Source organism: Acinonyx jubatus, chromosome C2 (genome assembly GCF_027475565.1).
Source record: "Acinonyx jubatus isolate Ajub_Pintada_27869175 chromosome C2, VMU_Ajub_asm_v1.0, whole genome shotgun sequence".
NCBI classification, from domain to species: domain Eukaryota; kingdom Metazoa; phylum Chordata; class Mammalia; order Carnivora; family Felidae; genus Acinonyx; species Acinonyx jubatus.
The window spans coordinates 41,209,544-41,225,335 of record NC_069384.1 but is presented as its reverse complement, the minus strand read 5'-3'; the positions used below and the strand labels follow the sequence as shown (position 1 = coordinate 41,225,335).

General features: G+C 36.9%; 1 protein-coding gene across 3 annotated transcripts in view; it reads right to left on the bottom strand.

The window, feature by feature from the left end:
- Positions 1-4,448: 4,448 nt before the first annotated feature.
- EPHA3 (EPH receptor A3) overlaps positions 4,449-15,792 on the bottom strand; it is a 353,357-nt gene continuing 342,013 nt past the window's right edge. For all 3 annotated transcript variants that reach the window (XM_027077576.2, XM_027077578.2, XM_053220710.1), the window contains exons 16-17: positions 13,371-13,526; positions 4,449-7,203 (exon numbers count right to left, since the gene is read on the bottom strand). In XM_027077576.2, the coding sequence (XP_026933377.1) occupies positions 7,098-7,203; positions 13,371-13,526 (262 nt within the window). In that variant the 3' untranslated portion in view covers positions 4,449-7,097. The remainder of the gene's footprint in view (positions 7,204-13,370; positions 13,527-15,792) is intronic.

Below are 15,792 nucleotides of genomic sequence, written 5' to 3'. Positions count from 1 at the left end.
GAGCTTTGAGACCAATGAAAGGAGTCCACAAAATTCTATGAAAATGAACCAGTCTTAGCAGAAATCAGTATGTTCAATGATCCAAGATACACAACCAGAACATTAACTAGTTTCATTGACCTGAAGGAAATTTACACTTTTATCTACAAGGACAAAGAAGTCAGGGACATGACCCTTTATATTATTATCAAAAATTGTTTTAATATATTAAGTCAACTCAGATAATTTTGAATGCTTATTATATACCAGGCATTGCAATAGAAGAGGTTTAAATCATGATTTACAAGGCACAGTTCCTGGTAAAGTGTCCTCAGCCACAAGTAGGGATGGGACCTAAAGAAGAGGCAATTTATTTATTTATTTTTAATGTTTATTTATTTTTGACAGAGAGAGAGAGACGGAACATGAGCAGGGGAGGGGCAGAGAGAGAGGGAGACACAGAATCGGAAGCAGGCTCCAGGCTCTGAGCTGTCAGCACAGAGCCCTACACGGGCTCGAACTCACGTACCACAAGATCATGACGAGAGCCGAAGTCGGACGCTCAACTGACTGACCCTTCAGGTACGCCAAGAAGAGGCAATTTCAATAAAAGTTGATGTGTTATGTAGGATCAATCACAGGGTTCCTTTGCTACACACACAGAAAAGAAATTTAACACAGTGCTGGGGAGATAAGGAGAGGAATAAAAAGAAAATTGGCTAAGTGATTCTAAACCAAAGAACAGAAGTTTAAAAGCCCTGATGCTTAAAAAGGAAAAAAAGTGGCATATTCAGAGAATTATGAGTGATTCAGTGCAGCTGTGTATAGTGTGGACAGATGAGAATGTGAAGAGAAGCAGGGTGTTATTCAAGGCAGATCTTATGTACCAGTATTAGATAGAGTCTATATCTTAGAAATGATAAGGAGGCAGCTGTGAGCTAAGTTCAGCCCTTGGGTATATCTTCTTCATTATGACATGGGATATCATACTGGAAATACATAAGAGTTTCTCACAAAAACTCAGATTAGGCATTCTTTTAAAAGATCAGAAATTTACATTGGATCCATGTTGTCTTGTCCCTGAGAAATTGTTTTTGGATGAACAGAGGGTGCTTTTATCGAGTCGCCATGCTCTTCACTTGTTTCGCATATTTATATGAACTGCCCACCCCTGAGGCATTTGTTTTGCAAGAGGAACTGCATAATTAAATTTGTGCTAATGTATCAGTCTGACTGATATTGGAGATATCAGTATCACAGACAGGTGCATTATGCAGGAGATTTCTTTGGTAATCAAAACAAGTAAGGAGGCTACCAACAGAAGGTATGGTGGGACCTAGAGGAAAGAAGAGAAGTTAGCATTCCTAACATGACTGCTTAGGGGATCCAAGATGGGATAAAGGGAAGGGTGAAGGGTGACATCTGAATTTTCAGGTTAACCAACTTGAACATCATTGTCTCAGTTGAGACTCATCAAGAAACAGACACCAAGAGGAAATTAGACCTTCCAGAAATCTTTCGGTGGGGGCGCCAGAGAAAGATCCCGGAAGAGAGCAAGAGAAGTCATAGGGAGCGTTCAGACTGGAGTTCATGTCTGAGGCCTATGGAAAGAGAGAGCTGAGGAAAAGAGCCATAGGGAGCTCAGACCATGGTGTAGCCATGAGAAAACCTCTTCCAGGATGAGATAAGCTTGAGATGGTTACAGGAGGCCATCACTGGGGAAGAAATAGCCTTGCTCTAGTATTTCTGCCATGCTCCGTGGCTTGGTGCTGTGCTGGGGTTTTTGAAATAAAATAGCTCTAGGCTATCAGCTAATTATTCTCTTTCTAATAAGTTCTGTCTTGTAAGGAGATCTGAATAGTGCAGGCCCAGAGCGGACACACGGACCATTAATAGAAGTATTGGGTTTAAGCAGAGAGAGAAGAGTTAAACATGGTTGCCTGTAGAGAATATGAAATGGGTGAAGTTAGCAAGAAACTGATGTTTTTTTAACAGCCTTTTAGAACTGCCTGCGTCTCACATATTATACATGTAAGTAAAAAGGACTTGTGGCAGCAACTGTTCTATAGACTCTAAAACCTTTTACTTTTCTATTTAGGCACACTACTTCCTGCACATTCGCTTGCAGTCAAATACAGCAATACGACTTCTAGTCAATGGAAGGGGAGGAGAAGTGACAGGCGCCACTGAAAGCCAGGCTTGTAAAATCCACCACAGTCAAGACTCCCTTCCATTTTAGGGGCCATGAGCACAAGATTCTAAGGCCTTACATTGCACAAGACGAAGAGGGCACGGGATCTGAATCACTGCTACCAAGGCCACCCGACAAACAACTATCTTGGGTAATTCTGCATTTAAAACATTGTTATTTTGGGGCGCCTGGGTGGCTCAGTTGGTTAAGCATCCGACTTTGGCTCAGTGACTCGCGGTCCGTGAGTTCGAGCCCTGCGTCGGGCTCTGTGCTGACTGCTCAGAGCCTGGAGCCTGTTTCAGATTCTGTGTCTCCCTCTCTCTCTGACCCTCCCCCGTTCATGCTCTCTGTATCAAACATAAATAAACGTTAAAAAAAAAACATTGTTATTTTGCTATTTTAAGCTGATGGGATGTGGAGATTTACCTACTTTAGCAGTTGGCATGAACTTAAGAAAGGTGGCCCAAGACAAAGTTATATGTATGTACACCATACATAAAGATATATAGATCTTGGTATCATCTCAGAGACACATTCTACCTTTGAATTCTTTTTTCTAAAGCTTCAGACTCACATTTTCAGGACCTATTAACTTATTAAGGTTTGGCTAACACCATAAATTTAGCAAACTCATAAAGTTAAACTAACTTTTCCTTACTCCCTACTTCTAATGGTGCCATCATTTCCATAGCCACTTAGGACCTAACGTTTTATGGTTCACTTTGATTCTTAACCTTTTGAATAATTCTTATATCAAACTGATAAATTCTGCTAATTCTCCTTTATGTCTTTGTACGCATTTCATTCTTCATATTCTATTGCCACCATTGCAGAATAGCTTCATGCCTACAGCACCAAAGTAGATTTCTAATATCATACAGTCTACTATAGCTTCACCCCAAATCATTTTTGTAAATTGCCACTGTCACCCCCCCCCCCCCCCCGGAGCATTCTTGGGCTGACAATAGCAATTATATTAGGGAAAGAACACAAAATAGGAAAGGTTCCAGCTTTGAAACATCTATTAGTCTACTCACTAGAATTATCTTGGGAAGGTGACTTGTACATTCTGAGTCTTTATTCCCTCATATATTAAAAGTGAGCAATCTGTAGCCCCAGGATTGTTGCAAAGATTGAATGAGTTAGCTTGTAAATAGTGGTAATAACAAAATACCTATTTCATGGTACTGCTTAGTACATGTTTCTTGAATGAATAAATATATTCCTCTTTACCTCTTCCCCTTTACTTAGCTAATATGCTGCTTACAAGTTACTCTCTACTCAACATGATCAAATGCTTTTTCTCCTTCAAGGTAAGCTTCCATCTGAGCTGTTTTGTGACCTCTCCCTATTGACTTTACTTACTTCTATGGAATTCCTGATGGCTGATCTTGCCTTATATTGTTAGTTAGCTTTCTTGGTTTTCATGTACAATCATTTTCTTTAGGTAGATTGCACATGACTAGGGACCTACTTTATAAAAAGTATCAGGTGTTTCTTAGAGTGTTATTTGTAGTTGTGTGCATTTGCTTGCTTTTCATTTTTGTTTTGGCTTGTGCGGAATTCTTTCCTTCTTTTTCTCATAAACGATATTCTGACTTTCTTTTAGACATAAACCATTTTGACACCTCTAATCCTGTAGATCATCAGTTCCACTTGACCCCACCCACTGTCTCCAAGGGCACCGCACATGACTAAGTAAGTACTTGCCAATTTCAGTAATTCACTCTCCTGCCCAAAGTGACTCACATAGGGCTTGTGAGCCAAGCAAAGCATGAGGGGCAATTATTATCCCACAGTAATTACAATGTAGAATTATATGAACTAGAGCAGTATTTTAAACGATACAGTTTGCAAACTAACCCAGTTGGGAGAAAAATAGGGTCAAGTGAAGAAGACAAAGAATAAAAGACTTACTGCTGGATCCTACTGTATAGAAATTTATCTCCAGTCTTTTCAGCCACATGGGCTCAAAGTTCTTTTTTTTTTCTTAAGCTAATTTGTATTTTGTCACTTATAATCAAAAGAGAAATGTCTCATACAGTTGTGCTTTTTAACTATGAAGATAATATTTACTGCTCATTTTTGTAGCTTATTAAAAAGGAGATTTAGAAAAAAAAGTGGACTACATAACACGAACACTCCTCACTAATGGAGAAAAAAGAAACAGAAGCACATTCTTTGTGACTATATAAATTTCATTATGTTGCTGTTTAAAGAAGCACGTATTTTATAATATTTTAAAAAGCTTCAAAGACCACTTCTGTATTCCAATCTGTAAAAAATATTTTCATTATGTTTATTATAAAAATATAAATGTTTCCACTACAAATCATTTTACATTAGTAAGAGGCCATCTACATTGTACGATATAAACTACAGGAGTAATTTGTGAAAACACAAATTTAAAGTAAATACATATTGCCAATCATATCATATTTATACATGGCTTAATTGATACTTAGCACAGCATAAACTGGGCAAGTTACTAGAAATAAATAATAAATGTAAATCAAATTTAAGATACAGAACAGAGAATATGGTACATAGCATTTTGAAGGGATGTGGTTTCATGTTTATTGAAAGACAACGCAGTGCCTGTACAAAGAGATGGCCATCAACATTCTAGTACCTCTACTCCACAGTTAAGAATCGTACACTGTTATGTTTACATATGTACAGGGTAAAAATTGTGTAAAGTAAATTTATAAGAGGTAAGATAGAAAAATCATGGAAAAAACGAAGAGCAATACACTGTGGGTACAACCTCTACTTTCAAATGGAAACCACAGCCAAAATAAGTGAAATACATTCAACAATTCTCAACTTCTATTAATTCATGAAATGCACAGATTTTGAGGATGCTCAGAATGGTACCTAAGAAAGTAAATTCTAGTATGGGAAAAGATGATATTGAAGCCACATTTAGGTCTTAATGAATATTCCACGACACAAACAAAACGTCTGATTAAAGAAGAATGTTTTTTAGCTGCTTCTAGCGGGCTTAAGTGAAATTTGTAATTAATTTCATAATCGCATATATCTTTTTAAAAAGTTCATGCTCTTATATATCCAATACAGAATCCTAGTAGGGTGATTTGACTATAAGGGATATTGCAGAAATCTAAGAAATAATTTCATACATGAAGGAACACAACCTAAGCCTTATTACACTAAATTTACAACAGATTAGCACTTGTGGATTTTGATCTGTGACTGTAAGCTATATAGTGTTCCATTTTGCATAAGAACATACGGGTTGCAGCTTTGATTTATTCATTCTATTCTTGTGACATATACACTTCTTATTTCTTATTCCCATTACATGAGCATATCAGCATTAGAAAGAATATAGATAGAGCTAAAATGCTGCTTCACAATATATTAGTGGCTAGATCTCCACCAGGTACATCGTTTCAAATATTACCGAGTACACTTATATTTGGCCCGTGTGGAGTAGTAAATCTAAGTTCTTCCAAGGAGAGATCTCTCTCCTGCCGACAGATTTTGAGTCATCTGCTAGATAACCAGCTATTTTTGAAAATTTTAGGCTCAATAAAGGCAAAGGAGTTCAATGCTTCTAAGTTAGACATCAAAATTACAACAGGTGCGTATCAGTGGAAGACTTTTAAAGATACTAATACCTGCTATTGATGATCTCCATGTTTAATTAAATTAACTAAACCCCAGTGATGCAGATGAGTAGTTTCGTTTTCATTATTCCCTATAAATAGCTCAACAAGTTTAAGCAAAGATATTAAGTGACATTTCAAAGCCAGTCAGTAAGTGATTTTTTGACTCATGCGTTGGCCTATAGGCTTTGTTGCCAATTAATGCAGCAATCTACATAGGATTCGAATTCTCTCCAGTGTAGCTATTCTCTATGCAGGAGCTCTAGCGTAGCCTGTTTACTAATGGAGGGAGTTGATGGTCTGTCCTCTAAGCACCAGAACAGGGCAGGTGTGTCATTGAGAATCCATTACATATAAGCCAGTATATCACACTAAATTAGGAGCATACAGTTTGTAATCAATGGAGAGACAACAATGGATAAGATAATTCAAGCTGAGAGATTTGGGTAGTGTATGAAAGGATTTGGTTTCTTTCATCAATACAGAGATATAGGTACATATGAGCAGATGGTTCAGAAAATCTAGAAAGAAACCCATCATTCCCCATGTCTAGTTTACCATGTTTCCTACTGCTGACAATTTGAGACAACATTTGGCACTTGGCTGTAACAAATCCAAATTAAATCATCAAAGCATAAATAGAAAACAATAAAAACAATTCAAAAGAAAATAAATATGTACTTTTCTTAAAAATTAAGACACATTTTTACATGATAATACTTAAGGAAGCTAACAATTAAAAATATGTAGTACTTAAAACAACTACAAACTTCACTTCTATATGCTCTTAACAGATAAAAGAGAATAATACAGTGAAAAAGGTAGTATATATGGCCAGATAGTTTGAGGTATAAATTCCTCTATTTTGCTTGTTTTTAAAGAAACAAAATACCTGTTACAGATTTCTTCTGTGTATAAAAATATCACAAGTCTTTTCTTTTGTGGCTATTAGTAAACAGAGCCACTGTGTTCATTTTGTTATTACACTTGTTTTGCTTTTATGATAATCAGTTTATGGTCAATGGCTCTATGCTAGTTCTTCATCATTCCACGCTGAAGAATTTTAATTTAACCCACCAACTAATATAAAAAAGCAATTACAAAACAAAGTACACCCCCCCTCCCATCCACTAAATGACAGGGGAAAATAAAGAGTTTTTCGATTCCATTTTAAGGCATTTGTATTCATATCTGAGTGTCTTATTGGGCTTGGAACAGCATCTCCAGCGTTATCATCTGTCTGTAGAACGATGCTACATCTTCCACAGCCACCACTTCCTTCCAGAAATAACACTTTACACTGGAACTGGACCACTTTTTGATTGTGTTTCTAGAGCTTTAATGCTACTGATGATTTTCTTCTGTGGACCAACCACAGTGACACCAACCTTTTTCATATCACTGTAAAAAAAAAGAAGAACATATCTGGTGAGAATCCTGGTTTCCTGGATAATACATGAGCAGAGGATTTTTAGTCAGCAAAGCTTGTACAATAATGTAGCTCACTGCTTTGAACCTAATTTTCTGATTTTTGCATCATCCACGTATTGTATCCTGACCAGTCCACCTATGTTCTTATGGAAGAAGAGATGGTGTGGTGGGTTGACTAGAGTCCCTTCAAAATTTCTGTCCATCTGGAACCTTACCATGTGACCTTACTTGGAAATGGGAGACTTTGCAGATATAATCAAGACAATGGATCAAGATGAGATCATTCTAGATTACTATGAGCTCTAAATCCAATGAGACTACCTTGGAATTTCACTTTGGGGGAAAAAAAGACCTAGCTAAGCATGTGGAAATGATTAGTTAAATAACCTCGATTCAAATAATTTGTCTACATATTCACCTCTTTCAGGTCTTGACTCAAACACACCCTCCTCAGAAGGCCCTCTCTGACCTTCTTATTTAGTATTATAAAACCTCTTGAACCCATATCTGCATTTCCTATTTTCTTTTCTTGTTTTATTTTCTTCCAAAGCATTTATCACCATGCAGCATAATACTTTTCTTTCTGACTTATTTATATTCTCTATCTTGTCCCACAAGTAGGTGAATTCCATATGAACGGGGATTCTTACTCATTTTGTACTCTGCTTATTAACCACACCCTGAACAATGGCTATTAATAGTAGGGGCTCAATATGTACTTAATAAAGAATGAACCAATACTCTAGAATATGTTTATCCAGGGAAGATGACAGAGGAGTAAAGTATCACTTAGCAAGAAGCATCGAGAATGGCATGAAGAAAAAGTATGCGTGCAAATATGTGCACGCAGGTGTACACACACACACACACACACACACACACAGAAGGGGCTCCTTTATACTGAACATAAAGGAAAGAATGAAACATTAGGAGTTCAATTCTACAAAAATGGACCAATTGATTTCTTAAGAAATGAGTTCCCAAGCAACAAAGGTATGCAAGCAGACACTAGGTACCATTTTAGAAGCAATTTACATGCTCTTAACACATCTGTTACATAAAATTCACCAAGACTGTGTTGCATTCCTAGCACCTTGGCTGGGAATGAAATCCTGGTGGCCTGCTGGTTACCTCCCTGCTGCCATTCAAGGGGCTGGTAAATTCTCAATGTACAACTTGTATCTTGCCTGAGTCTTCTTTGATTTTACTCCAGCAGCCTTACTTCATGAGGAAGGCTAGTGGGGCGATATGGCTGCTCCTCTGTGTAACTGTGGATAATGAAACTCTCACTTAGAGTAACGTAGGTTATTTACATACATTGATCCCTGCTTCTGAGGTGTATTGTATGAGATTTATCCCCACTTATCCTTTAGAGCCAGAAAACAGGGCAGATATAAATATATGTGTACAAATCAATAGATCCTCACTCTGTTTGGATTTCTTCTCTCATTCTTCTTCTAATTCTATATTATACTTTTTATAACTTACTAGTTTTTTTCTCTGACTTCCTTTTCTCTTCCTTAAAAAAAAACTTAGAAACACAAAATGATAATCATGGAAAGCAAGAAAACAATGTTTCCAGTGAGAGAGTAAAACATGCTATGATGTCTGGTCCAGACCTTTTTTACAGAACTGAAGCACCCATACCCCAGTAAGCTAGAAAACATAAGATGAAGAGTGTTCACAGATTGCTTTGGGACAGCTCTGAAGGGCCAGCCCAGCTCTGGGACTCTTGTTCCAATAAAAAGGGCCAAGTTTTCTCCTATAGCTCAATGCCCCCCTCATCACTTTTTAAAATACATATATATCCCAAATGCACTCCTCAAGAAATCTTGTGCATAAAACTGTTTCAGATTCTGTGCCTGAAACCCGACATAAGTAAGCAGATACATAATTTTGTATATATTCATTGCAAAGGATTACATTAGAAAAGATAAAGTACAGGCGCCTGAGTGGCTCAGTCCGTTAAGTGTCCAGCTCTTGATTTTGGCTCAGGTCATAATCTCATGGTTCGTGAGTTTGAGCCCCACGTCGGGTTCTGTGCTGACAGTGCACAGCATGCTTGGGATGCGCTCTCTCTGCCCCTCCCTGCCCCCAGGCATACTCTCTCACTCTCTCTCAAAAAAAAAAAAAAGATAATTATCTCTTTAGGTTATGCCTTAGCTGGGGTTTTATGTCCCCTCCATCCTCTCTACCCCTTCCAAAATGTCTTCTACCCAGCACCCTGCCATGTCCAAAATAGTTGTAAAATCCAGCTGCTGTAATCTAAATAACATTCCATGTGCTTATCTCATTTTGACTATCCTATTCAGAAGAGCAATGGAAAAGTTCAAGTCTAAAGAGCAGCTCAAGATTGAGAACAGAAGTTAATAAGCGATCTGGCACTTCAAAGGCAAAGGCGAGGTGATGGCACTGTGAAAATGGCATCCAAGGGTGCAGGGTAATGGCATGTAGCAATTAATCTGCCTAATATTCATTCTCCATACTCAATTCTCTCTCAGTTTCTACAGTCCCTCTTGCCCTCTTTCATTCCCTTTTCACATTAACCTTCCTAAATCCAACTTAGGCTATGAAATAGTATGTTTTTAAAAAATGTGATTTGTACTGAACAAAACAGCACATTTTCTGGATTTCACTTGAAAATTAGATGACTTGATTAGTAAATGAAGTCCCTACACTAACTGAAATAGATAATTATTTATTTGGATATGAAGCTTTATTGACTTTTGTCCTATGAGTTGAGAGTCTGGATAGAAGAACAAAAAGTGAAAATCTTTTTTTAGGTATTTTGTCTTATTTCAGGAGAGCCTCTAGAGTTGTTTGGGCAAGAGAATAATTTCTGAATTGAGTCTGTATGGCACACACACACACACACAAAAGATTGAAAGAAAGAAAATTTAAACAAAAAAGCCCAAGGCTATAAAAGGTAGGATGAATTTTTGAGTTAGATATTTTACAGCACTTCAGTAAGAATGTTGCCTCATTAGATTTCCCCAAATTGTGTATTATATATACATTATATATGTATTATATATACACTATATATGTATTATATATACATTATATATGTGTATTATATATACATTATATATGTATTGTATATACATATATATGTGTATTATATATACATTATATATGTATTATATATACATATATATGTGTATTATATATACATTATATATGTATTATATATACATATATATGTGTATTATATATACATTATATATGTATATATATATATATGTTAATTTTATGTTGTCCCTGAACTGAGGATAAAGGACAGGAGAAAGAACATTGTGGGGACTGAAATACAGAGAGATGTGAAACCGTCTGGCTCAGTGTGAAGGACACACCTGAAAGAGTCGAGTCTCCCAGGAAAAGTCAGCTTTCAACTTCAATGTATGTTCATGGGTTGTTGAAATAATAATAATAACAATAATAATTAAGTGAAAATATTCTCACCGACCAAAAAGAGCTTACCGTCCAACAATGCAGTGTTGAGACAAATACATTCTTAAGTCGGAAGTGTAACAAATGCTCCCACTTCATAGTCTTAAGCAAATAGCCTTCTTACCACATTCACAGCTTATGACATCTGACTATATTTAAACTGTGAGCTAGCAGTTGATCATATTGACAACGTTCTGCTAATCCACTTCTGTAGAGGTTTCATTATCTAGAAGCTCTGGGTGATGATGTTTGATGGAGAATAAACATTTGTGGACCTTTGCCTTTGAAAACCTGGCAGTGGTCCAAAATGGTCAACTTTGTGTTTGTTCTTTGTTAGGCTTCTGTGCTCTAAAGCAGGTGTCTTGTACAGTGTAACCTGAATTGTTTATATTATTAAAATTAGAATTTATAAAAATATTGAAAGACATGAATATATCCTGGGACTGTGTCTGATCAAAATAACTACCACAGAACCTCAAAGAATATTGTTGATCGGGTCCGAAGTCCATTTAATAAACATTACATTCCACTTCATACAGAAGTACCAACACATGTCAGGTACACGAGAGTGACTTTATTTTCCAGGAACAAATTCTCTTCTTAATAGTAACGTACCCTTCCTAAAAGTACTTTTGTGAACTTTTGGGTTTCTGATTGGGATGCTATGTCATAAATGCTAAGCTTTACCTATTTGTTAGGCACTTGAATCTCTATTAATTATACTGCATGCTGCTTTTTGTTTTTTTTTTTTTTTAATTTTTTTAACGTTTATTTTTGAGACAGGGAGAGACAGAGCATGAACGGGGGAGGGTCAGAGAGAGGGAGACACAGAATCTGAAACAGGCTCCAGGCTCTGAGCTGTCAGCACAGAGCCCAATGCAGGGCTTGAACTCACGGACCACGAGATCATGACCTGAGCCAAAGTCAGCCGCTTAATCGACTGAGCCACCCAGGCGCCCCTGCATGCTCCTTTTTGACATCTAATCTGTTGCTCTCCACAGTGACTTTGTTTAGATGACTGACAGGATGACAATGAAAGTCTTTAAATATTCAACATCTAAATATTAAAATATTGGATGGAGAGGATAAGACTTAAAGAAACTTGAGGGCACTACAGAGTTTATTTAATTAACAAAGATTAAGGTAGGAGACTCTAACACAAAGATGGTCCTGGTCTCCAAACAGACTCTGCACACTACACAATTATGGATAATTAAAAAAAAATTAACGTTTATTCATTTTTTGATAGAGCATGAGTGGGGGAGGGGCAGACAGAGAGGGAGACACAGAATCCGAAGCAGGCTCCAGGCTCTGAACTGACAGCACAGAGCCCGACGCGGGGCTTGAACTCACAGACTGTGAGATCATGACCTGAGCTGAAGTTGGACACTTAACCGACTGAGCCACCCAGGCGCCCCCAATTATGGATAATTTTAATGTATATGCCTGACATGAAACCTCTTTCTTTGGAACAGTCCTCTATCTTATCCTCAGAAATGGGTCCCTAGAGCTAAGTTCATGTTACCTTGTCCCGGGTCTTTTGATCATGGCACATGGCATATGATTTTTGAAGAGCCAATCTACAAGCAAGCGGGACTAGCTCACCAGAGTTTCTCGCCTGAGGACTGAGTCAAAAGACAGTTGGACCTTGGTCAGTTGAGGGACACACCAAGATTGTATGACCTGGGTCTGAGAAAACCATGTCTAGCCATGTGTGTAGACATGCAAAACAAAAAAAAGTCACTGGGCATAAAAAAGAAAAGTATGATATGGTTACATTAGGAAGTATATTAAATCGGCTCTCATTCACAGAGAGATGGAGAATATGGCTTCTCGTTCTTCATTTTCCAGTTCCCAATTACTATACCCTGTGAATGGGGACTAATTTCATTGATTATTCACTGGATTCACCTGATTCTTTATAAACCTCCTTTATCCTTACGGCCATGTGTTCATATCAAAGGATTCCTATTAGCAAAAATCCCTGTCTAGGAAATACAGCACATTATACTTGGTTATTTTTGACATTTACACACAAAACCATAAATTAACACTCATTAATGTATGCTAATTATGCATATCCTGTGTTTCCAAACTTCCTATAAGCCTTTTAAGGAAAACAATAATATTATGTCTTAAACTTATTTATAACTTCATTTTCTACCATGATATCCTTCACAGGGAAGACAATAATAGATGATGATATACAATTATTTAGTAGATGTGAAAACTACCTTTAGATTGTAGTGTGTTTTCCTGTATACCAGCTTATCCACTTAGTTCCTAATTTTCCATTTCCATAGAGGTTAAGCTTTGTTATCAATAATAGAAAATCACAAATGCAGGAATGCAGTTAACCAGAATGCTATGTTTACTTATGTCCTAAATTAGGAACTTGGGTCATTGGGCTGGGAGTAGGGAACAGGTCTATATCTGTTGGTCTACCTGAAGGAGGTCATAGTTCAATGGAAATACCTATTGTGGGGAGCTACGGTGAGGAAGGAAGACACATCAAGATACATAATTCTAGAAGTTGGCATTGACAAAGAGACCCGGGACTCAGCTCAGTGGTTATAGAAGACAGTAAGAACCTCAGAGTTTCAGCTAATATTTATAATTCATTAGTCCGAAACACGTATGTCCACTAGAAAGTTCAGAATCATTCGGTCTTAAAAACTTTCTCTTACTCTGTGGAAATCTTGGCTATGGTGTCACAAGAACTGTACTCCACGCCAGTGAAGATTTCCTTGCACTGTGCTGTCCGGACACCATTAAGCCAGTCACCTGTTGTGCGGAAGGTAGTGATGTCGACATTGCTTTGGTCCAGAAGAAGGTTTGATGGCCTGCAAGAAAAGAAAACACCAAAGGAAGAGAGATCAGGAATCAGCAGAGTTGCTGCGTGTCAAAATTTGACACCAACATCAGCAGGAACTTCCAGACTTCATGTGGTGTTCCTGTTTATTTGTGGAATTTATCTGCCATGAAGGCTTCATCTGTTCAAGCTGGCAGCTTGCAAGAATACTGTGTAATCATCTTGTCTCAGTGCTTCCCTTTTCCACTCATGCCTGCTTTGTAAATCATTGAAACTATGCCAGTGGAATGCATAAATATATCCATACATACTTGGATAATTTATTTTCTTTAGCTATTAGCAAAGATGGTGGTAATTCAGGATACAGTTATAGGAGACCTGACACACTGAATACTTTGCTTTATAGATGTTCATTTGTAGACATTGTACTGGTTGCTTTCTAAAGGACAGTTGAGCAACCTAGATTATACTTACAGCAGGACATGAAGTCAGCACAGATGAAAATAATGTCATACATGTCATTAACAATTAAAATCACAAAAAGAATAGAAAAAATAGTTGAGTAACAATAAATGAAATTCTCACATCTATTGACAATATTAAATGGACTTCATGACATATAGAGAAAGATGAAAGAGAGAAAAATATCAGTACTGGTACTGTGACTGTGATTTATACTGCACAATACAATCATCATTAAGGGGAAACGTTTAGAATTGTTTTATATAATGACAGGTCTGACCATACGTCTGTGACCAAATGCAAGATCTGGTGAATCTAAGGAACAGCAGGGACATAAAAGAAACAGAGGAGACCATATTTTCATTCTGGGAGAGCCAAAAGCAGCAGCCTATTGTTAAAATGCCCTTTGGGTGTTTTTTTCAGATCGCAATGACCTGTTAATTGTCCTTTGACTCATAAGACGGGGACCAGATAGACAATTGACTTTCTTTATTTTCTTCTCTTAAGGGAAGGAGCTTGAGCAAAAAGCACTAATGAAGGCCTTTGTTTTGAGATGAATAATAACAACAGCAGCAATGATTACATTGAACATTTATGAACACTTCTAATGTACTGGGGTCTATACCCCGCATAGTACACAGATAGGAAGGACTGTGATTCTTACAACAGGTACCAATGCTATGTCCCTATAATAGAAGTGGAAACTGAAACCGAAAGAGATTAATTCACACATCTGAGTTTCCTCAGGCAGAAGAGCCAGAGCTGGGATTTAGACACCAATTATTTTATTCCAAAGCCCACACTCTTGGCCACTGTGCTATACCATTTAGGTGGAACTTAGTTCATATTGTTTTCTTTTCAGTTATTTATTTAAATTTACATTTATTTATTTAAATTTATGTGTATCTGAATTTATTTAAGTTCCATGATGTGGGCTCTTTAACTTTTATATTCCATAAAGTGTAGTGGTCCAGTGCACAGACACTGGAACCATAAGGCTTGGGTTGAATCCTGGTTATAGCACATACTATCTGTGTGATCTTCAGTGATTTCTTATCTTGTCTGCTTTCTCACCTGTAAAATGGGAATGATGATCACAAGAGATTTCACACAACTGAAGATTAATGAATTTTAAAAAAGATTGCTTATGTAAGGAATACTCAGAGATGTGGACATATAATATGCTATCGGTTAGCTATTTGTTACTCCGACATAAGGTAACACATCTTGTCAAATGGTTGAAGGTTTTAAAACTTCAAAAAGAAAATAACACAATAAGTCCCAGTTTATAAAAGCTGCTGGAAGTGTGGTGATCTTGTTAATGATCTTTCTGAGCAATTAAAAGTTTAGTCATATATAATCTTATGAGCATAATAGGGCAACAACCTTGTAAAGCAGGTATAATTGGGGGCCTCATTTGAATAGCCAATAACTTTTACAACCTCACAATCATTCTATAACCAGTGCTTGCAAGTGGCTATGCTATTCTGATTTCTGTAGTTTCTGTTTTCATTATAAATATATTACTAACATTGAAACTGTGTGTCGTAACCTAATCTTTAACTTATAATTGAGAAGGTGCATTTAGATTTGTACTTTTTTAGAGTTACCATACAGAATCTTTCATGTTTTATAATACTGCAGTTGAATTTGATCAGCATTGAGCTCTTAAAACTTTTTAAAATTATTATTTTAAAAATCTCCAATATTAGGATTTGCTAACTATGCATTTTCTTAAATGTTAAAAATTAATGCTTTGCCTGAATGAAATCTGTTTTTTGAAGTTCTTAAATTCAATATTTACAATTATCAGAGGACATCAAAACAAATGAACA